A 23733-nucleotide genomic window follows, 5' to 3' on the forward strand; every position below is an offset into this window, starting at 1 on the left:
TAATTTTTGGCAAAGAAAAAGAACTTCATTTAGTGATAAAGCAAGTAAATGAGAGAAAGAAACAATGACCAAAAAAAAGAAAAAAAAGAAAAAAACTTATCTATAGAATTGACAATAATAATGAAACTATCATCCAACAAGTCTGTGAGCAGGAAAAAAAAATAGAAGGGAAAAAAGGAAGAAATAAACTTGAGATCTATAGAACTAACAATAACAATGGAAACAACCATCCATCGCTCAACTCTTGCAATTCAGGAATGGCCATATTGTATGGTGCGTGGGCTGGTTCCTCAACTCTTGCAATTCAGGAATAGCCATATTGTATGGTGCGTCTTGCAATTCAGGAATAGCCATATTGTATGGTGCGTGGACGGGACGCTTTGCACAAGGCACAAGTTTAATTGCCTGATCCACACCTGGACGTGAGGCAACTCTTTAGGCAGTTGTTCAAGCATTACATCAACAAATTGCCCTAGGACACACTTCATTGTCTTATTCAATACTGCAACCGAATTTTGCTCACCTCATCTCACCCCCTTAATCTGCATAGCATAAAAGAACTTGTCGATGTTCGTAGTCGACATTGTGGGTATGAGACGTGGCTTCTCCCCCATAGGATGCATGGAGTTGGGAGTAAGGCATCACTGCTGTCTTGGTGTAACGCAAGAATTTCAAACCAAGAATTGCCTGAAAATCATCCATAGACACTGAGTGAAGTTCAAACCAAGAATTGCCTGAAAATCATCCATAGACACTGAGTGAAGTTGACCTTTCCTTCCCGACGACAAACTCCACAAACAAAAACAATACAGGATATTAAGCCTTTACTAGACAAGAGAAAATTAAACTTGCTTCTTGTTTGAAATGGGTTCATACACCCAGTTCTATTCTCGTTTGTCAGTTCATGGATGTCGATGCCAATGATTGCATATGAGAGCTTTGCGGGAGGCCAGCATGGTGCAGCGGATGGCCAACATGCACACAGACATTTTGATCTTCTCCTGAATGAGGCAAGAATATCATTCAAAATGTAAAAGCAAAACATAAAGAAAACAGAATACAGAAAATAGAAAATACATTTTGCAATATAAATAAGCATAATTTGTTCTTACCAAGTCATTCAACTGACTTACATTCCTAAGTACTTGCTGATTCATCCACCCACTCCATTTCATCTCACTCAAAGAATCCATTAGCGGGTAGAGGTCTTGCCTATCCGAGTACATATGATCTGCAAGAAAAGAGAAACTTTCCAAGCGCCACCCTCAACTTGAGTTCAGTTCAATTAATTTATTTCCAAAATGAAAAAATCGCATAAATTGAGATCAAGTATGATGTTGCACCATTCAATAATTTCTTGGAAGCTCAACATGTCAATCAAAAGCAAGCTGACCTGTGACAGTGCATATTCCATTTGCAACCACCTTTTGAATTGAAGTCCTCAATCAGACTTTTTTTTTGCAGAGGAACTTCAAACCAATTAACAAGTAATTTGGACACAAGTCCATAACATCTCAAGCGAAAAACTATCGCAAGAGGACAAGGACTGCACATACGGGCATAACATCTTGAGCAAAAGGAAATAATTCATGTCCATTGCACAGAGCAAATCAGGCATTCCTGCGTATATACTAAAAAAAAACATTTTATCCTTGTGGATGCCTGATGCAATTTGGTTAAAATTGGATAGCAATCCCATCCGCAATGTTTTTTATTTCTTTGTAAAATTTTCAAATGCTTCAAACTTATAAAAAATAAAATGGTAACTTCCTCCCCCTATATTTTAAAGTCACATTGGTAAGTACCAAATGATATGATAGCTCAGGACGAACATAAAACTTACACATGATGGATGGGTCATGGAGAAATAAAATGGTTGTATAAAACAACAAAAAAGTAGATACTCACTTCCACATCACGTTCAATTAAGATCTTAGTTGACAAATCTAGTAACTTAACAATTTTGGAATTAAATAATGCTTTATTCCATGGAAAACTCAATACACAAGGCACAACACTACAACAGGTATCAATTGAAGAATGATGTTGGATCTCTTGAGACAAGCAAGGTTTCCCATAGTATCAAAATGTGTAAAATGACCGTATAAACATGTTTCCATCCCCAACAACTATATTGCTAATCTAAATGTAACCTAACTACTTAATCTGAAACTTCCCAAATCACAGCTTATTCCCTTTGGCAGTGGTTGTGAATACCACATTAACACTGGAGCTCAAGATTCATCTAAGAGCAAATCTTCAATGGAAAAAGAGTCGTATCATCCCTTCACGGGGAATCTTGAACTCATGCCCCAGGGTCCGACCTTATGTCAAACTGTTGAGTAGGTTTTCTAGTTAGCCTCTGTTCATTCCTCGGATGCACGTGAGCAGATCTTCTCAAGTTGTATTGCCCAATCTTCTCCAAGTATACAAGGACTTGACTCCATTGAGACACGAAAATCCAACATAGATGCATAAACAGATTGGGCTGGTTTTTGCATGTATCCTCCAGGTAAAACCCCATTCAAACCATTAATAATCTGACCATTTAGTTGCCTAAGGTGCTCTTTTTCACACCTTGACCCAGCTAGTCCCATACAAGGTTCAATCAACCTCTTCAGAAACACATCCAAACCATTATTTAACAGGTTTACACAGTCCACTGAGATGCTAAGGCCCTCTATCTCCAACTTTTGCTGTAAACGGCTCCTTAGAGTTTTAGCATCAGGTAGCTCACCACTGTTTTGGCAGGTCTGGGGATGAAAATTATACACAGATCCATTAAAAATAGTTTTACGAGCACAGCCAACATTCATGGAAATACCAAAAGGAGCTGTAACAGGGCTCCTGCTTTGGACACCAGGGCTTCCAGCCATCTGTTCAACCTCTTCCCCATCTTCCACAGATGTAACTTCAACAGGAGGTCGGCTACCAAGAGAAAGCAACTCCGTTGTGCTTTGCTGCTCTTGTACTCTCGGAACTGGTTCCTCACACGTGGCACTTTGGGTCTTCCCATTGGGTCCAAGAGGACTTGGACGATCCCGAAACTTGCGATCCCTATTAACATGAGACCTACCCTTCCGAGGGGACGGAGGAAACGATTCACCATAAAGAGATTGAAGGCAATTTCTTTGAGAAACATTTGCAACTTTAACATTTAGGGACTCTTCTACCCTTCTAACTTTCAATGGTGGAACTTTAGCAAGGCAAGCATTCTTGACAATGGAACGAATAAGCCGATTGTGAAGAGATATATGCTCCCTCCCAATTGTTTGAATGCAGAACTTATCAAACTCATTCTTGCTAATCTTGGAACTAAATAACTGTTTGAGCTGATCAAAGTATTTGTCTGCTCTTTGATGTCCAATCTTCTGATAAACAAGAGCTTTGAGCTCTAAAGTGTCGATTCGAGAATAATGCTGATTGGCAACCATTTTACTTCCAACTAACACACCTACCAATATCAAACCCACATCAACATTCCAGGAAAAAACACAAATTTCAATCCGTAGTTGGAAACCCTAATTGCCAAACACAGTTTTCATCTGTATAATTGAAACAATTGCAACAAAAAGATAGTCACAATTATGAACTAACAACATTTTGAAACTAGAAACAAGAAAAACCATATAGACGTTAAGCTCAAACAACAATTGCAACGTTCTCTAGATGGTAATTATCATTCAATCATGAGATAAAGCTTAACGCACAACATTAACATAAAAATTACACAAAATTTGTATTCTAAAGCAATATCAAAAATTATAGACTGAAAGCAAACCAACAACTATTAAAACCAATATGAGATTTGAATGAGAAAAGAAAACCCAAAACGCAAATCAAGCAATCGAAGAAAGTAGAAGTAGAAAGATAACTAGAAGAACTAAAATGAGAATAAAATTGAGAGAAATTGAAAGTGTGATTCTGAGAAGTAATTGAAAACCCTTATGAGATTTTGAGGAGAAGTGAAAACTCAATAAGCGTATTGAGCATTAGAGAGAGAAATGGACCTGATTCGAGGAGATTTTCAGTGTAATCGTTGCCCCAATTCGTTCGATCGATGCTTTGTCTGTGTTTTTTTGATATTTAACATTGGACAGCAAACCCATGAAGACATTTCCAATCGTTCTTCCGAAGTCATTACACACGTGCGGTTTTCATGTGTGGGTTTTTCTAAGGACGTGTTTGGCTGTATTTTTTTTACAATTTACAATCAATCCTTTTTTTTTTTAATTCTCTTTTTTTTTCTCTCTCTGTTTTATGATTAAACTGGTTATGAAATGGGGTAATGTTATACAATTGAATATATCAAAATAATATGATATATAAATACAACCGTGCTGGGACCCCAGCACGCCCCAGCTCCATATGTCTTACTGTGAGTGTAAGGTTAAAAATAAATAAAATAAAATAAAATAAAATTTGAGCCAATCAAAAATCAGTAAGGGTGGTGAAAGTCACCCCCGCTGCGGGTCTGGGTATTTTCCATATAAATATTTATATTCATTTGCAAAACTATCTATTCATATGATTTTGTATATAAAAAAATTAGAGAAATTTGGTCATAAACTCCTCCTAATTTTCCTTTCTTGTTAAAAGGATAAAAAAACAAAATTTAATATTTTAAAAATCTCTTAATAATTATAAAGGGGTGATTATATTTACATCACTATTTAACCTTTTTACACCTTCCTTCTCATTATACCATTAAAAAAATGTAATTCTCATTACACCCCTATATTACCAAAACTAATCCTAAATTAACTATTTCATCTCTTTACATCACTAATTTTGGTAACACGGTGCTAAACAATTTACACTATTCCGGTACTATGTTGTCGGAAAAAATAGATCTCTCCAACATTTTGTTGCTATACATTTATAGAGACACTTTTCTTCCAAACAATAATTTTTTAATCTGTGGTGGGCCTGTTCGGTAATATAACGCTAATTAATTTAAATTACTCCAATGTCATATTACTGGATAATATTTTTTTTTCCAGCATTATGTTGCCGTCCAATTAGATGATAACAATAAATTAATTTGGGCCACTTGTGAAGTGCATATTCAGTGATACATTGTTGTACAAATAGGTTTACTCTTGTGACATATTACCAAATTACAATAGAGTTGTTTAGGCCCCTATCGCTGTACATTGAAATATTTACTTTTTCCTTGTAGCATCCATAAAAAAATTCATAAATCAAATATGCACCCATGAAATCATACATAAAAAGTATCTATAAAATTATTCATAAAAATATCAAGTGTACGAATATCCATAAAGTATTCATAAAATCTGTCATTGTTTGCATTCATTAATTAAACATGTCATCACAATCCGTCTTGGTAATTTGTAGGTAATTTTTTCCCCTTAATAAAGATAGACATTAACACTTTTTAAAATCTGTCAACTTCAATTGTTCTCCTTTCATTTTCCTATTGTCTCTATAGTAACCACTTCTTTTACAAGCAAGTGTAAGTCTTGATTTTCTGTCATTCCCTCCCGCATCTGATGCCTTTATAACAACAACAAATCCAGTTTTCTTCCCAACGTCAGAAGCCCATTTAATTAATGCTTCATAACTACGAAAAATCTAAAGATAATAAATATTTATACGTCAAATTATTAATAAAACTCAATACAAATTAAAAATAAGAAAAAATCATATTCATAAAAAAAAAACTTAACAAACTTCGTTTGTAATGAATTCATAACTAAAGTCCACTAATATTGCAGTACTTGCGTTGTTGCAATGAGTATAAGTATAATTCTTCCAGGCAAAAAATTAAAAAATAATAAAAAATGAAACTGAAAATACATGGTAATGAGAAGCTGAATAAATTAAAAAAAATTCGGTTTGGGGTTACCGGGAATGTATCTTTTATTTGGTAATTCGTTACCAGACTTATATTTTTTGTTCGGCAATGTAATGCTGGACTATTTTATTTTATTCAATTTCGAACCACCGAACGAAAGTCGAACACCAATCCAGAAAAACGAAACAAAAACCTGCCAAATAAATAAATAACTCACCATTTCACTTTTTTGATGGTTCTTCATCACTGTTTTTTCATTCATTACTTTCTTTAGTGATCAAAATTCTATGATTATCACTTTTTTAAAAGAGATGTGTAAGACAAAAGAAAAATTAAGAAAAGAAAAAGAGAAGTAGGGATTAAAGATCAAGAGGTGTAAGGAGATAATAAAATATATTTAATTTTAGTAGTTTTTTCCTTAAAGGTAATTTCACACATGGATAAAATTGAAAAAAAAAAAAAAAAAAAGCATATGGAGGGTGTAAAGAGACAAAGTAGTGGTGTAAAGAATCACATTTATAAAGTCATGTATGAAGGACAAAATTTGTTATTTAAATATTTTATTTGACCATTATACCATCTCTTTCTTCTCTTTTGAATATTTTATTCACCTATTATTGTCACGACCCAAACCCGGCCCTATGGGTTTAGTACCGTAACCGGCCAGTAATCCGAGATTACCGAAGGCCTGCAGAACAGTAATACAGTAAAACAGAGTACAGGGCCTGGCGGAAGCCAATACAGTAAATAAATAGTGTCCATTGAGCTGTGACAGTCTGTATGCAAAAAGGGTTTTCACACATTTATACATAAACAGTACGTACAATATTGACATTCATTCAATCTAGGGACTCAACCCTAGATAGCGGTACAGAAAAGCATTCCGTCTGTACAACACAGTATACAAAATTAACAGTCACACAGTACAGGGACCTAATCCCTGTATAACAGTACAGTAAACAGTCAGTCTATACAAAACAGTGAAACAGTACAAAAAGGGGGAAATTCTAAAGCACCCCTAAGCCTTAACAGTAGGCTCGGAACCTCGCAGTGAGGCACAAAGGCTGGCTTGACAAAACTGAAGTTACCCTGACGCTCCTAGCTCCGTTCTGGTGCCTGTACACCTACATATATATATGAGCAGTGAGCTAAGGCCCAGTGAATAACATAAAGCGTAAAGGGGTTTAGAATGAATGTCCTTACAGTAATGAAAACAGTTCATTTCAATCAGTAATTCAGTTGCTCAGTACAGTAAACAGTCATATGTGGTACATCCATTAGCATAACAGTAACAGTAGGTCTTAAAAGACCGAACAGTAATGATGGCCATCAGTCAGTAAACAGTAGTGGTTTCACAAGGAAACCGACAGAGATCTCTGTGACAGTAACAGTAACAGTAAACCGTAGATACTAAGGATGCCACAGTACAGTTCAGAAATAAAGGACATACATTCATTCAGTAAATAATACCAGTTCAGTAAACAGTTCAGTTCAGTATTCAGAAGATAATCAGTTGAACATATCTTTACACAATTGTTACTCACAGAGTTTTGGGCTACAGTATGCTAGAGCGTGTCTCCCCAGTTGCCAACCCTACACAGTTCACAGGTTGAACACACACTAAGCTATACAGTTGGGAAATATTATAACTTAATCCCTAATTCCTCGGTGTGTTCTACATCTATATCCTCAACAAGATGCCTTAAACTAGGCCTAAGAATGCCTAGAATGGGATGAGGATGCACAGATGTACATTTACAAGCATGTTCAGGATTTTCAGAAAAACAGAGTCCCGCTCGAGCTCAGGTTTCCCCCGCTCGAGCGTACAGGCAAACAAAGGTACACGCTCGAGCGCAAACTTTCCCGCTCGAGCGTACTGTAAAAGTACTGGATGGGTGAAATCTCCGCTCGACGCCCGCTCGAGCTTGAGACATGACTCCGCTCGAGCGCCTAATCCTCCGCTCGAGCGGACTGCAAAACAGTGCAGAGAGAGATGCTGGTTGCTCGGATTCCACGCTCGAGCGTAAATTCCCCGCTCGAGCGGAAGTGCGAAATCTGGAAAACCCAGATTGCACCTCCAAGCTCAAACTCAAGTTTAAATGCATCAAAACCGATCCTCTTGGGCTCATTTTCTGGAAAACTCTTATAAACACATGGAGTAACATGATTCAAAGCTCAATTCGAGAAATCAAAGCCCAAGGGTGTTTAATTCAAACCCAATTTCGAACCAATTTCAAATCATTTTCCAAGAACAATTTTCAAACATGACATGCATGATCTTAAATCATTTTCAAAGCTTTAATGCTGTTTCAAGAGAGCTCAAGCCTTCAAAAACAAGATGAACTCATGGAGTATGACCAAAAGATGGACATGCATGTGAGGTATGATGAACCACAACCTCAAAACTTCAATATATGTACATGCATGCAACACTTAAGCTTCAATTCACCATTAATGACCCAAAACATGACTTAGCTCTACAATCTAGCATGGACCATGCAACAATCAACTCAAAACATGGACAAGAAGACAATGGAGCTACCTTTAGTCTTGTAGTTCAAGAAGGGAGCTCAAATATGCAATCTACACTTCAACAATTTCTTCAATTACCAAGCAAAACCAAGCCAAAAGAGGTGAAATCTAACTCCTCAAGTCTCTCTCTCTCTAAGGTCGGTTGAGGTCGGTTGAGGCAAGAAGAGGAGAAGAAATGTTTGGTTTGATCACATACGTGGAGTGTAAAAGGCTCAAGAGGTGTGGTGTGGTGGCCACTAAGTGGCGGAACGGTAATTAAGTCCAACTCTTCAAATAGCTTATTTTAATCTAATTTAATCATACCCAATCAATTTTCAGATAATTATACTATAAAATCACCTTAATTCTAAGGATCATAGAACACTAATCGGTTTCAGATTCGGCCGTCGGTAAGGCCTTCAATTAGCAGTTTAAACATATAAGCATGAACAGATAATCATACAGTCAAACAGATAGAATGCAATTAACTAACATATACTCAATCAATTCGGTTTCCAATTTCAGTCAGTCAGTTCAGTACTTTAATCAGTTCAATTATCAGTCATAATCAATTCAGTTTAACGATAATCGATGGTTATCGGTAATCAATCAGTCATAAGTCGGTAAACAGTATGAGGGTTGTTACAGTCTCCCCTCCTTATAAAGAGTTTAGTCCTCTAAACTCGAGTTACCTTCATTCTGGAAGAAAACATGATTCAGTGGAAACAGTTCAGGATATCGTTTGGCCATGTCATCTTCCCTTTCCCAAGTGGCATACACGCCACCGTGGTTTTGCCAGTCAACTTTCACTAACGGGATTTCTTTGTTCCTCAGTTTCTTGATTCGTCTGTTTACAATCTGTATAGGCCGTTCCTCGTAAGTGTAGTCATCACTCAACACTACACGAGTAGGCTCTATTACATGGAAAGGATCCCGAAGGTAGCCTCTCAACATAGAGATGTGGAAGACGTTATGCATATGCTCCATTTCAGGAGGGAGCGCAACTTGATACGCCACCGGATTGATTTTCTCAATGATCTCATATGGTCCGACGTATCTCGGTGCTAACTTGCCTTTGACTCCAAAACGAGTCTGGCCTTTCATTGGTGTCACTTTCACAAAAACGTGATCACCCACTTCATACTCTCTGTCCCGTCTTCTGACATCTGCATAACTTTTCTGTCTACTCTGTGCAGTTTTCAGTCTTTGCTGTATCAGTTTCACTTTTTCAGTTGTTTCATACACAATCTCGGGCCCAAGCAACGGCCCATCTCCAACTTCTGCCCAGCAAATCGGAGATCTACATTTTCTGCCATACAATGCCTCGAAAGGCGCCATACCAATACTCGAATGGTAGCTATTGTTGTAGGCGAATTCAACTAATGGCAGATGACTTTTCCAGTCTCCCTGAAAATCAAGGACACACATTCTCAGTAAATCCTCCAGAGTTTGGATGGTCCTTTCTGACTGTCCATCTGTCTGAGGATGATAGGCACTACTCAGTCTCAGTTCAGTACCCAGTGCCGTCTGTAGGCTTTGCCAAAACCTCGATGTAAACTTCGAATCCCTGTCAGAAACAATAGACACAGGCACTCCATGCAGTCTAACAATTTCATCAATATAGATGACAGGCAATTTGTCCGCATTATAAATCGTCTTGACAGGTAAGAAGTGAGCAGATTTGGTTAGTCTATCAACAATAACCCAAATGGAATCCATACCTTTTCTGGAGCGAGGTAATCCAACGATAAAATCCATCGTGATATGCTCCCATTTCCACTCTGGTATGGGTAGGGGTTGCAATAGTCCGGCAGGTCGTTGATGTTCAGCTTTGACCTGTTGGCAATGAAGACATCTGGATACAAAATCAGCAATTTCTTTCTTCATTCCCGGCCACCAGAAATTCTGTTTCAGATCTTGGTACATTTTCGTATTCCCCGGGTGGATAGACAATTTCGAATTGTGGCCTTCTTGCAGAACTCTTCTTTTCAGTTCAGTATCATTTGGTACACACAGTCTTTCATGAAATTTCAGTACATTGTTCTCAAATTTGAATCCCGGTCTCGGTTTAGATTCTCTTCCTTCGATGATCTTCTTCAAGAAGTCATCCAGTTGCTGTTTCTCTTTAATCTCTTCAATCAGTGCCGGTTGAGCAGAAATAGCAGCTAAGGTTCCACATTGTTCTCGTAAAACAATTTCGATTTCAGATTTTTCAAGGTCACAAAGCAACTCTTTCTGTCCTGTAAGCAAACAGGCTAAGTTTCCAATCGATTTCCGGCTCAATGCATCGGCAACGGTATTGGCTTTTCCCGGATGGTACAATATCTGTAGGTCATAGTCTTTAATCAGTTCCAGCCATCTCCGCTGTCTCATGTTCAGTTCTTTCTGTGTGAAGAAATACTTTAAACTCTTGTGGTCGGTGTATACTTCACATGTCACCCCGTACAGATAGTGACGCCAAATTTTCAGTGCGAATACTACTGCAGCAAGTTCCAGATCATGGGTCGGGTAGTTCTTTTCGTGCGGTCTCAGTTGTCGGGAAGCATAAGCAATAACCTTCCCATTCTGCATTAAAACACATCCCAAACCCTTATGAGAAGCATCACTAAATACAGTATAGCCATCCGTACCTGATGGTAAAGTCAAAACCGGTGCAGTCACAAGTCGAGTTTTCAACTCTTGGAATGCTGATTCCCTTTGGTCAGTCCAGTCAAATGATGTCCCCTTTTGTGTTAACTGTGTCAGTGGTAGGGCAATTTTGGAGAAATCTTTGACAAATCTTCTGTAATATCCAGCCAATCCCAAAAAGCTTCGGACTTCAGTCACATTTGTTGGTCTAGGCCAGTTCACTACAGCTTCAATTTTCTGCGGATCAACAGAAATTCCATCTTTGCTAACAACATGCCCCAAAAACATAACATGGTCAAGCCAAAATTCACATTTAGACAGTTTAGCATACAGTTTCTGTTCTCTTAAGGTTTGCAGGGCAAGTCTCAGATGATGTTCATGTTGTTCTACACTTTTGGAGTAAATCAATATGTCATCGATAAATACAACGATAAAGTCATCAAGGTATGGTTTAAAAATTCTGTTCATAAGGTCCATAAAGGCAGCAGGGGCATTCGTGACTCCAAAAGGCATAACCAAAAATTCGTAGTGTCCATACCTTGTTCTAAAAGCAGTTTTATCAATGTCTTCCGGTTTAACCTTCAACTGATGGTATCCGGATCTGAGATCAATCTTGGAAAATACTTTAGCACCCTGTAACTGATCAAACAGGTCATCAATACGCGGTAATGGGTATTTGTTCTTTACAGTTACCTTATTCAGTTCACGGTAGTCAATGCACAGTCTCAGTGAGCCATCTTTCTTCTTTACAAACAAAACTGGTGCACCCCATGGTGAGGTACTGGGTCTGATGAACTTTTTATCTAACAGTTCTTGCAGTTGCACTTTCAACTCCTTCAGTTCAGTTGGAGCCATTCGGTAAGGAGCTTTCGAAACTGGCTGTGTTCCGGGAATCACATCCACGGTGAATTCAATCTCCCTGTCAATCAAATCCCCTGGCAAATTCTCTGGAAAAACATCTGGAAATTCTCTGACTATAGGAATACAATTCACATCAGTTTTAATACTATCATCAGTGGACACAGTCAGTACAGAACACAGATATCCTTTACAGCCCTTTCTAATCAGTTTAACAGCCTTCACAGATGAAATCAAATACGGAGGAGGTACTACTCCACTCCCATTAAACACAAATTCAGGCAAACCAGGTGGACGGAAAACAACTTGCTTGGTCACACAGTCAATAGTGGCATGATATTTTTGTAACCAATCCATCCCCAATATTACGTCAAAATGATCAATGTTCAATGGCAGTAAATCAATAAACAGATGCATATCCCCAACAATGATTTCACATGCAGGGTACATATAAGCACATGTCATGGATCCCCCTACGGGTGATGATACGGCTAGCAGATAGTTCAAAGGTTCTAAGGGTCTATTCAATTTCCGTGAGAAAGCATGCGATACATAAGAATGCGTAGACCCCGAATCAATCAGTACATATGCATTTTGAGTACAGATAGAGAGAATACCTGACACAACGGTCTCGGTATTCTGCACATCTCCCGGTACTAGTGCGAACACTCGGCCTTGCCTCACAGGCTCTTTCCCGGCAACTTTAGGGTTAGGCTTTGGTGGAGCATTTGATGCTGCGCCGCTGGCTGCAGCTTTGCTATTGCCTTGAGGAGTAGAAGGGCAATCTTTAACCATGTGGCCCACCTTGCCACACCTGAAACAGGCTCCAGATAATTTGTGACAAACCCCTTTGTGCCTGTTGCCACATACAGAGCAGGGTGGAATGAACCCACTCCCTTGGCTGGGGCTAGTCATTGATCCCGTGTTCTGTTTCTTATTGGTTGGGTTGTGCTTGCCTTTCTTGAATTTGAAACCCTGCCTTTTTCCATGCCATTCAGTTGTTGGTGTTTCAGATTGTTTCACCGCTGCAATGTTCGACTCGGCCATCAATGCCCGGTCAAGAACACCCACAAAAGTCGGTAATTTCAAAACATTTATTCGATCAAGAATTGCAACATTAAGGCCACCTTCAAATTTTCTGGCCTTCTTATACTCAGTATCCACCATATGCGGTTCATAACGGGCAAGTTCAGTAAATTTGGTTTCATATTCTGCAACGGACATTGTGCCCTGCTTCAACTGTTCAAATTCAGTCACTTTTCTATCCCTAACACACTGAGGGAAATACTTTTCAAAGAAGGACTCCTTGAACTGAGCCCAAGTCATAACAGTATTTGTATCACGGATTAACATCCACCACCTTCTAGCTTCTTCTTGTAAGGTGAAGGTAGCTAACAGTACTTTGTTCGCTTCTGAGCACGGAAACACTTCGAACAATTTTTCTGTTTCCAGAACCCAAGCTTCAGCCTTTAACGGTTCGAGGCCTCCCTGAAAGGATGGCGGTTTCATCTTGCTGAATTTATGGGTGAGAGCAATTATATCCCCATCATTCACATTCACATTAGGTTCCGGCTGAACCGGAGGAGGAGGAGGTGGGGGCGGTTGGTTCTGTTGTTGTTCAAGTCTAGCAGTTATCAGTTCGATCATTCTTTCCATTCTTTCCATTCTTGCCTCAGTAGATGAGGACTCAGGTTCATTTGCATTGTCCATTTCACTATAAGCAGTTATAACAGTTTTAAACATAAGCAGTCATTTGTTTACCAGTTTAACACATTAGCAGATCTTCAGTCATAACATAACCACACACTTTTTAAGTTCATGAGATGCCCTAATAACTTTTCTAGGACACCCTATAGCTCATTTGGACACGTGGGTGCGGTATAACTCGTGATAAGTATCGCTCTGATACCACTCTGTCACGACCCAAACCCGGCCCTATGGGTTTAGTACCGTAACCGGCCAGTAATCCGAGATTACCGAAGGCCTGCAGAACAGTAATACAGTAAAACAGAGTACAGGGCCTGGCGGAAGCCAATACAGTAAATAAATAGTGTCCATTGAGCTGTGACAGTCTGTATGCAAAAAGGGTTTTCACACATTTATACATAAACAGTACGTACAATATTGACATTCATTCAATCTAGGGACTCAACCCTAGATAGCGGTACAGAAAAGCATTCCGTCTGTACAACACAGTATACAAAATTAACAGTCACACAGTACAGGGACCTAATCCCTGTATAACAGTACAGTAAACAGTCAGTCTATACAAAACAGTGAAACAGTACAAAAAGGGGGAAATTCTAAAGCACCCCTAAGCCTTAACAGTAGGCTCGGAACCTCGCAGTGAGGCACAAAAGCTGGCTTGACAAAACTGAAGTTACCCTGACGCTCCTAGCTCCGTTCTGGTGCCTGTACACCTACATATATATATGAGCAGTGAGCTAAGGCCCAGTGAATAACATAAAGCGTAAAGGGGTTTAGAATGAATGTCCTTACAGTAATGAAAACAGTTCATTTCAATCAGTAATTCAGTTGCTCAGTACAGTAAACAGTCATATGTGGTACATCCATTAGCATAACAGTAACAGTAGGTCTTAAAAGACCGAACAGTAATGATGGCCATCAGTCAGTAAACAGTAGTGGTTTCACAAGGAAACCGACAGAGATCTCTGTGACAGTAACAGTAACAGTAAACCGTAGATACTAAGGATGCCACAGTACAGTTCAGAAATAAAGGACATACATTCATTCAGTAAATAATACCAGTTCAGTAAACAGTTCAGTTCAGTATTCAGAAGATAATCAGTTGAACATATCTTTACACAATTGTTACTCACAGAGTTTTGGGCTACAGTATGCTAGAGCGTGTCTCCCCAGTTGCCAACCCTACACAGTTCACAGGTTGAACACACACTAAGCTATACAGTTGGGAAATATTATAACTTAATCCCTAATTCCTCGGTGTGTTCTACATCTATATCCTCAACAAGATGCCTTAAACTAGGCCTAAGAATGCCTAGAATGGGATGAGGATGCACAGATGTACATTTACAAGCATGTTCAGGATTTTCAGAAAAACAGAGTCCCGCTCGAGCTCAGGTTTCCCCCGCTCGAGCGTACAGGCAAACAAAGGTACACGCTCGAGCGCAAACTTTCCCGCTCGAGCGTACTGTAAAAGTACTGGATGGGTGAAATCTCCGCTCGACGCCCGCTCGAGCTTGAGACATGACTCCGCTCGAGCGCCTAATCCTCCGCTCGAGCGGACTGCAAAACAGTGCAGAGAGAGATGCTGGTTGCTCGGATTCCACGCTCGAGCGTAAATTCCCCGCTCGAGCGGAAGTGCGAAATCTGGAAAACCCAGATTGCACCTCCAAGCTCAAACTCAAGTTTAAATGCATCAAAACCGATCCTCTTGGGCTCATTTTCTGGAAAACTCTTATAAACACATGGAGTAACATGATTCAAAGCTCAATTCGAGAAATCAAAGCCCAAGGGTGTTTAATTCAAACCCAATTTCGAACCAATTTCAAATCATTTTCCAAGAACAATTTTCAAACATGACATGCATGATCTTAAATCATTTTCAAAGCTTTAATGCTGTTTCAAGAGAGCTCAAGCCTTCAAAAACAAGATGAACTCATGGAGTATGACCAAAAGATGGACATGCATGTGAGGTATGATGAACCACAACCTCAAAACTTCAATATATGTACATGCATGCAACACTTAAGCTTCAATTCACCATTAATGACCCAAAACATGACTTAGCTCTACAATCTAGCATGGACCATGCAACAATCAACTCAAAACATGGACAAGAAGACAATGGAGCTACCTTTAGTCTTGTAGTTCAAGAAGGGAGCTCAAATATGCAATCTACACTTCAACAATTTCTTCAATTACCAAGCAAAACCAAGCCAAAAGAGGTGAAATCTAACTCCTCAAGTCTCTCTCTCTCTAAGGTCGGTTGAGGTCGGTTGAGGCAAGAAGAGGAGAAGAAATGTTTGGTTTGATCACATACGTGGAGTGTAAAAGGCTCAAGAGGTGTGGTGTGGTGGCCACTAAGTGGCGGAACGGTAATTAAGTCCAACTCTTCAAATAGCTTATTTTAATCTAATTTAATCATACCCAATCAATTTTCAGATAATTATACTATAAAATCACCTTAATTCTAAGGATCATAGAACACTAATCGGTTTCAGATTCGGCCGTCGGTAAGGCCTTCAATTAGCAGTTTAAACATATAAGCATGAACAGATAATCATACAGTCAAACAGATAGAATGCAATTAACTAACATATACTCAATCAATTCGGTTTCCAATTTCAGTCAGTCAGTTCAGTACTTTAATCAGTTCAATTATCAGTCATAATCAATTCAGTTTAACGATAATCGATGGTTATCGGTAATCAATCAGTCATAAGTCGGTAAACAGTATGAGGGTTGTTACAATTATACCTCATCTCTCTCTCTTTTCACCAACTCGATGGTTGTTCATCATCTTCACTATTTCCATTGTCTATCGGCGTCACTTATTCTCATCGTCGGTCGGCAATCACCATTTTTACCGTCAAACCACCACTATCTTCTACGAACTCATATTTGAGATCAATAATTTCATATTTGAGATAAAAAAATAAAAAAAATAAAAACCTTAGATTTGATAGAAAAATAAGAAATCGATATATTGCAATGAAAAATCAAGAGTTTTTTATTTGTTTGTTTATAGATCTAAAAATAAAATTTGACTCTAGTTCTTTCATTTAATATATACTCTGTTTTTGTAACAATAAAATTTTACTCTAGTTAACAACATGTTGATCTGCTTATCGACAGTAAAATTTTATTTTAAATCATAGTAAGTTTTACTATGATTCAGAGTTAAATTTTACTCTCTTTTTTTTTTATATATTTATTACAAAGTAAAATTTTACTCTAAATCAGAGTGAAATTTACTATGATTCAAAGTAAAATTTTACTTTAAAACAAACTGCGATGATGGCTTTACAGGAGAGTGTTGTGTCATGAACCAGAGTAAAATTTTACTGTTGCAAGAACAGAGCATCATGAGAAGAAGAAAGAGAGATAGAGAGACAAAGTTCGAAAATAAAGGAGAAGAAGAAAAAAAAGAATAAGAAGGGGAGAGAGAGAGAGAGAGAGTGTGTGTGTGTGTGACGGATCTCAGATTTGAGGTTTGCGAACCGTCGCAAATTGTTATTTTTTGACAACAATAACTGTGAATGATCTCAGATTTGAAGTTGTAGATACAATAAGTGATGGTGGTGACGAAGACGATGGAGAAAGAGTTCCATGGTGAGCAATGGTGGCGCCAATGGAAAGTGGTGATGGCGCTGATAAAGAGTAACAATGACAAGAGCGAGACAGAGAGAAGAGTTATTGAGATGAGAGAGAGTGATTGCAATCTGTATTATAGCAAGAGAAATAAGTTTTAAAATACTAAGAACTTTTGAAATGATCTATATAATTCTTGTCTTTTTTAAGGACAAGTTAGATACTAAAAAATTAATACAATTTATCATTTTCAACAATGAAAAAAAAAGGGTAAACTATTTTTCAAATTAAATTAGCGTGTTTTATGACACATTTGTGAGAAATTTAGATGCTAACACTAACCATAAACATCACAAAGTAAAAAAACAAAGGTAGCGTTTGGTAAAATTTTCTAAATATGATATGAGAATAGAGTTGTATTTTGAGTTAGTGAGTTTTGGAATTATAATTTGAGTGTGAAAAATTTGTTTGGTTATGAGTTTTGAAAAGAGTTTTGAATTGAGTTTGAAATGAATGATGTGACATATGATATTTAATTCAAAAACTTACAACTCATAACCAAACACATAACCCAAAATCCTATTCAAAGCTCATAAATTTTTTTTAAAAAAATTCTAGAAATATTTTTTATTTAAAATATAAAAAAAACAGGTGCAAAAAAAAAACAAAACAAAACAAACACTGTTCTGATCAATCGGCCAGACGTCCGGGTTGTTGGAGAAATATGGTTGAATAAGAAATTGCCTCATAAATGTGTATATAACTCACACATTTAAGGCTCATCAGTTTTACAAAATTGATTGGGCAGTTTTGCTAGCATTAGTTGCTAGCCTTGATGGTTAGAGGCTCCTCCCCTTTCCCCCATGGTGTATAAAAGGAGGCCCTATTCCTTGAAAAGAGATATAGAATTTTTCCTTGACATCCATACACTCTGGTAAAAACCGTCATATCCTGGGAAGTAGACGCCAGCATACCTCCAGCACCCAACGGTGAGGCGGCGAATCTATTTTAAGGAGACTGTGGTATCACACAGGTTTCGGTTTGTTTCCTTTAACCATTTTATATTTTATTTGTATTTTATTCAGCATGTTATTTTTCCTAGGATTGAAGGTTTGTTTTGTTCATCTCATAATTTTGCGATATGCAATGTGAAATTATGTAATGTGAGTAGTTTTTCCCAACAAGCTTAAAATAGATTCGTCGTTTATCATAGAATTAGATTAATAAATTCATAGGTGTGTGTAATAATTTTTCATGTAATTAGCCACTGGTAGTAATAGCGAGTTAATTGGTTTATTAGATGCATATACACAGGGTTAAGCTTTTGATTTTGCCATTTTGTGTATGCTACTGTTTGGTCTTCCCATGGCATGGAAAAGGCCACTGTTATCAATAGGAAAGAAGAGTTCCATTGGTGCAACGTTAATTCACTGTATTTTCTAATTAATTTATTAATTTATGGTGTACCGGTTCATGCCTTGTATTTCTAGATTTACATGCTTCTAGTTCACATGCTTCTAGTTTACAATATAAATTACATGATCATTCGGGTTTAATTTTTAGTGTAATTTACATTTCTAGCATGTTTATTAGGTAGTAAAATTTTCATGTAACTTATAGCTATTAATCTTTAATTTAGGTGTGGAGTTGTAAAGTTTATAACTTGCCTATATTTAAATTCATGTTAATTTCTCTAGAATTATTTGCATGTTAATCATGTCATTTGCAATTCTTGCCTAGTAATGTGATTTAAGTATTTAGGAGTTATAAAATGTTTGTAACTTGCCTCAATTAATTACATGTTTAGTGTACCATAAGTTCATATGTAACTTTTACCAATTTAAAATATGGTTTAATTATGTTTAATTTAGGTCTGTAACTTATATAGTTAATTACATGTTTATTATGTAATTAATTTTTTACAGTTTTTTTTAGTTTAAATTCTAGATGTGTAACTTAAGGGTTGGTTTTAATCTTTACCCAACGTTATTTATTAATTTATTTGCTAGTACCCTCCCCATCAAGCACTACTTTGCCAAAAGTAAAGAAAAGCTGAGGGAGGTTTTGTTGTATTTTGCTGCTAACTCTTTATTGCAGGAATACCTATGAAAATGGGAAAAGGAATTAATTTGGACTAAATATTTGAAGCAATTGTTTGCTTGAGTGTTCATTTGTGGTTATTCACCAATATGTAAAGCACGTTTTATTTGCTTGTAATTATTGTAGCAATTTTGTTGTAATTGCTTGTACAGTTTGGAACTTGGTGTGTTTAACCTAGTTTATCCCTTGAAAAATTTAATTCTTAAAGTTGTTTCCCATTGACTAGGAGTCAACATGCTCTTGAAAGTTTTGTCTAAGATTAACTGGGGTTTAAGTGGGACCGGTGTGACCCTTCCAGTCTTCCTGGAAACTTTCCTGACCATGTTCGATTCTAGGTTACGTGGTGAGACTAGTTTTGAATTAAATTTCCAAATGTGGAATTTTCTAGTGTTAAGTTTGATTTCTGGAAATACAGAATAGTGAAAATTCGGCTGTAATTTTTCAGAAATGGCAACTGTCTCTGATGCTACTGCTGCTGCTGCTAATGTTGGTGGGGATCCGAACCCCGAGGCGATTGGCTTGCCAACCCCTAATGTGACCTCTGTGGTCAATCCTCCTGTTGTTACTCTAGCTGTTCCGGGAGGACCGCTCAATCATCACGAGCGTCCGGAGAAGTTCACGGGAGTGAATTTCAAGAGATGGCAGCAGAAGATGCTGTTTATTTGACTACTCTAAGCCTTGCGAGGTTTCTGAGTGAAGATGTACCAGCCGTAGAGGAGAATGAGCAAGATAAACAAAAGCTCATGGCTCTGGATGCTTGGAAACAAGTAGACTTCTTATGCCGGAATTACATGCTGAACGGCTTGGCGGATCTGCTTTTCAACGTGTTCTATGCCAAGAAATCGGCTAAGGCGTTGTGGGATGCCTTGGACAAAAAGTATAAGACCGAGGATGCTGGGGTAAAGAAATTTATTGTCGGCTGGTTCCTGGACTTCAAGATGGTGGACTCTAAAACTGTCCTGAGCCAAGTCCAAGAGTTCCAAGTGATTCTGCACGAGATACATGCAGAATGGATGGTCCTAAGTGAGTCATTCCAGGCAGCTGCTTTGATTGAGAAGCTGCCTAACGGCTGGAAAGACTTCAAGAACTACTTGAAGCACAAACGAAAGGAGATGACAGTCGAAGAGCTCGTTGTCAGGCTCCGGATTGAAGAGGACAACAGGAAGAAAGGAGGGAGTACCTCCACTGTCAAAGCCAACATGGTTGAGCATGGCGAGTCCTCGGGGGCAAGGAAAAAACCACCGACAGGCAAAAGCTCAAAGTTGGGGGCTAGAGGAGGAATCTCCAAAAGGCTAGCCTACAAGCCAAAGGAGCCTACTTTTAGGTTCGATGGCAAATGCTTCAACTGTGGAAGTGACGGGCATCGGGTAGTTGATTGTCTGAATAAGAAGCCCTATAGGAAAAACCCTCCCCAACACAAAAATCGGGCACATATGGCTGAAATGGAGGAATTGTCACACGATGTGGACGACATGCATCTGTCAGCCGTCATGTCAAAAGTGAACATGGTGGGGTCAAACCTGAGGGAGTGGTAGGTGGACACTGGGACCACTCGCCATATTTGTGTAGAGAAGAGAATGTTCACAACTTTCGAACCGATTTCAAACGGGGAGAAGTTGTTTATGGGAAACTCTGCAACCTCAGCTGTTGAGGGTAAAGGCAAGGTGATCCTGAAGATGACTTCAGGAAAAGAACTGACTTTGAACGATGTCCTTTTTGTGCCTGACATTCGTAAGAACCTTGTCTCGGGGTCTCTTCTAAGCAAGCATGGCTTCCGCATGGTGTTTAAATCAGACAAGGTCGTGTTGACCAAGGGCGAGGTCTATGTGGGGAAGGGATATATGTCAGGTGGTATGCTTAAATTGAATGTAATGACACTTATCCCTAAGATTAATGAGAAAGCTTATTGTTCTGCTTATATGCTTGAGTCCCCTAATTTATGGCATGGTAGATTAGGTCATGTAAATTTTGACTCTTTACGTAGATTAATCAAGTTAGATCACATACCATCTTTTAAGATTAATCCACAACACAAGTGTGAAACTTGTGTAGAAGCAAAATTGACAAGGTCTTCTTTTCATTCCATTGAAAGAAGTACCCAGCCTTTGGGTTTAGTGTATAGTGATGTGTGTGACTTGAAAGTTGTACAATCACGTGGTGGCAACAAGTACTTCATCACTTTTGTTGATGATTGCACTAAATACTGTTATGTGTATTTGCTTAAAAGCAAAGACGAGGCTATTGATAAATTTATTCTTTTTAAGAATGAAGTTGAGAATCAATTAAGCCGGAAAATCAAGGCATTGAGAAGTGATCGTGGTGGTGAGTATGAATCTCTGTTTGCCGAGACTTGTGCTTAATTTGGGATTATTCACCAAACCACAACGCCTTATTCGCCTCAGTCAAATGGTGTTGCTGAGCGGAAGAACAGGGCACTGAAAGAGATGATGAATGCAATGTTGATAAGTTCTGGGTTGCCACAGAACTTATGGGGGGAAGCAATTCTCTCCGCGAATTATATTCTTAATAGAATACCACGGAAGAAAGTGGACAAGACTCCATATGAGTTATGGAAAGGTCACAAGCCTTCATATAAATACCTACGAATGTGGGGGTGTCTTGCAAAAGTGGCGGTACCTACACCCAAGCGGGTTAGGATAAGTCCGAAAATCGTAGACTGTATTTTCATTGGTTATGCACAAAATAGTAGTGCATATAGATTTCTTGTGCACAAGTCTAATATTTCAGATATACACAAGAATACTATCATGGAATCTAGAAGTGTATCTTTCTTTGAAGATGTATTTTCGTGTCGTCCCCAAGACATGGTTCCGAGTTCAATGAAAGAAATAGATGATCACGAAGACGATCACATAGATGATCACATGGATGATCAAACAGCTGATCAAATAACTGATCAAGTAGATGATCAAGCTGATGAAGTAGATGAGCTAAGAAGGAGTAAAAGGCTAGAACCACAAAGTCTTTTGGTCCAGACTTCTTGACTTATATGTTAGAGGGAGAACCTCGAACGTTCCATGAAGCTGTGACTTCACCTGAAAGTCCTTTTTGGAAAGAAGCAATTAAGAGTGAGATTGACTCCATCTTACAGAACCATACTTGGAAGTTGGTTGATCTACCCCCAGGTAGTAAGGCCTTGGGGAGTAAGTGGATCTTTCGAAGAAAGATGAAAACGGATGGGTCAATTGACAAATATAAAGCTCGGCTAGTTATCAAAGGATACAGACAACGAGAAGGCCTGAATTACTTTGATACGTATTCACCTGTGACAAGGATTACATCCATTCGCATGGTGATTGCAATAGCACCTTTACGTGGTTTAGAAATACATCAGATGGATGCAAAGACAGTTTTCTTAAATGGAGATTTAGATGAAGAAATCTACATGGAGCAACTCGAGGGGTTTTCAGCTCCAGGAAAAAGTAAGAAAGTCTGTAAGTTTGTGAAGTCATTGTATGGTTTGAAGTAAGCTCCCAAACAATGGCATGAGAAGTTTGACAATGCTATGTTGTCAAATGGGTTTCGAATCAATGAGTGTGATAAGTGCGTATATGTTAAAGACACTGACAAAGGTTATGTCATTTTGTGTCTATACGTTGATGACATACTCATTGTTGGTAGCAATGATGAAATGATTAAAGCTACCAAAAGATTGTTAAATTCTAAGTTTGACATGAAGGATATGGGCCTTGCAGATGTCATTCTGGGTGTTAAGATCACCAGAGCATCTGGTGGTATTGTACTTTCTCAAGCTCATTATGTTAATAAGATACTTGAGAAATTTGGAAAGTCAGATACAAGTATGTCTAGGACACCGGTAGACTTAAGTCTATATTTGACCAAGAATAATGGTGAGAGTGTCTCTCAACTAGAATATTCTCGGGTCATTGGGAGTTTGATGTATCTGATGAGTTGTACAAGGCCGGATATCGCCTATGCTGTTAGTAGGCTGAGTAGATACACGAGTAATCTTAATGCTACTCATTGGAAGGGCATTATGCGGGTGTTGGGGTATATCCGTTACACCCTAGATTATGGGCTCCATTATACCAGATACCCAGCGGTACTAGAAGGGTATAGTGACACAAATTGAATATTTGATATAAAAGATTCCAAATCCACTAGTGGTTATGTGTTTACCCTCGGAGGGGCAGCCGTGTCTTGGAAATCTGCCAAGCAAACGTGTATCTCGAGATCAACGATGGAATCTGAGTTTATTGCTTTAGATAAAGCAACTGAAGAAGCTGAATGGCTTCGCCAGTTTGTCGAGGATATTCTACGTTGGCCGAAACCTGTGCCAGCTATCAGTATTCATTGTGATAGCCAATCAGCGATTGGTCGGGCACAGAGTAATATGTATAATGGAAAGTCTAGACATATTCGTCGTAGACATAATTCCATACGACAACTACTCTCAAATGGAGTTGTCTCTTTAGACTATGTCAAGTCTAAGGACAACATTGTGGATCCGCTAACCAAAGGGTTAACTCGAGAGTTAC

The 23733-nt window shown here is 38.3% G+C and overlaps 1 protein-coding gene and 1 long non-coding RNA gene across 3 annotated transcripts; both read right to left on the bottom strand.

Moving 5' to 3' along the window:
* Positions 1 to 77: 77 nt before the first annotated feature.
* LOC114316013 (uncharacterized) lies at positions 78 to 715 on the bottom strand. Its single transcript, XR_014360798.1, has 2 exons — positions 524 to 715; positions 78 to 416 (listed from the first exon to the last, which is right to left on the bottom strand). It is a non-coding gene; the product is annotated as an uncharacterized LOC114316013 (long non-coding RNA).
* A 1246-nt stretch (positions 716 to 1961) lies between these two features.
* Positions 1962 to 4263, bottom strand: LOC114316011 (uncharacterized). 2 transcript variants are annotated; one of them, XM_028262662.2, is made up of 2 exons: positions 4011 to 4263; positions 1962 to 3545 (listed from the first exon to the last, which is right to left on the bottom strand). In XM_028262662.2, exon 2 carries the CDS (start codon positions 3432 to 3434, stop codon positions 2367 to 2369), a length of 1068 nt encoding a protein of 355 aa, XP_028118463.2. In that variant the 5' UTR covers positions 3435 to 3545; positions 4011 to 4263; the 3' UTR covers positions 1962 to 2366. The 2 variants fall into 2 exon arrangements, with proteins under 2 accessions (XP_028118463.2, XP_028118464.2); XM_028262663.2 differs by having other exon boundaries at positions 1962 to 3454; positions 4011 to 4145.
* Between the last annotated feature and the right edge of the window lie 19470 nt (positions 4264 to 23733).

This window comes from Camellia sinensis, chromosome 2, assembly GCF_055761805.1.
Source record: "Camellia sinensis isolate YWXY chromosome 2, ASM5576180v1, whole genome shotgun sequence".
In the NCBI taxonomy this organism is placed as follows: Eukaryota; Viridiplantae; Streptophyta; class Magnoliopsida; order Ericales; family Theaceae; genus Camellia; species Camellia sinensis.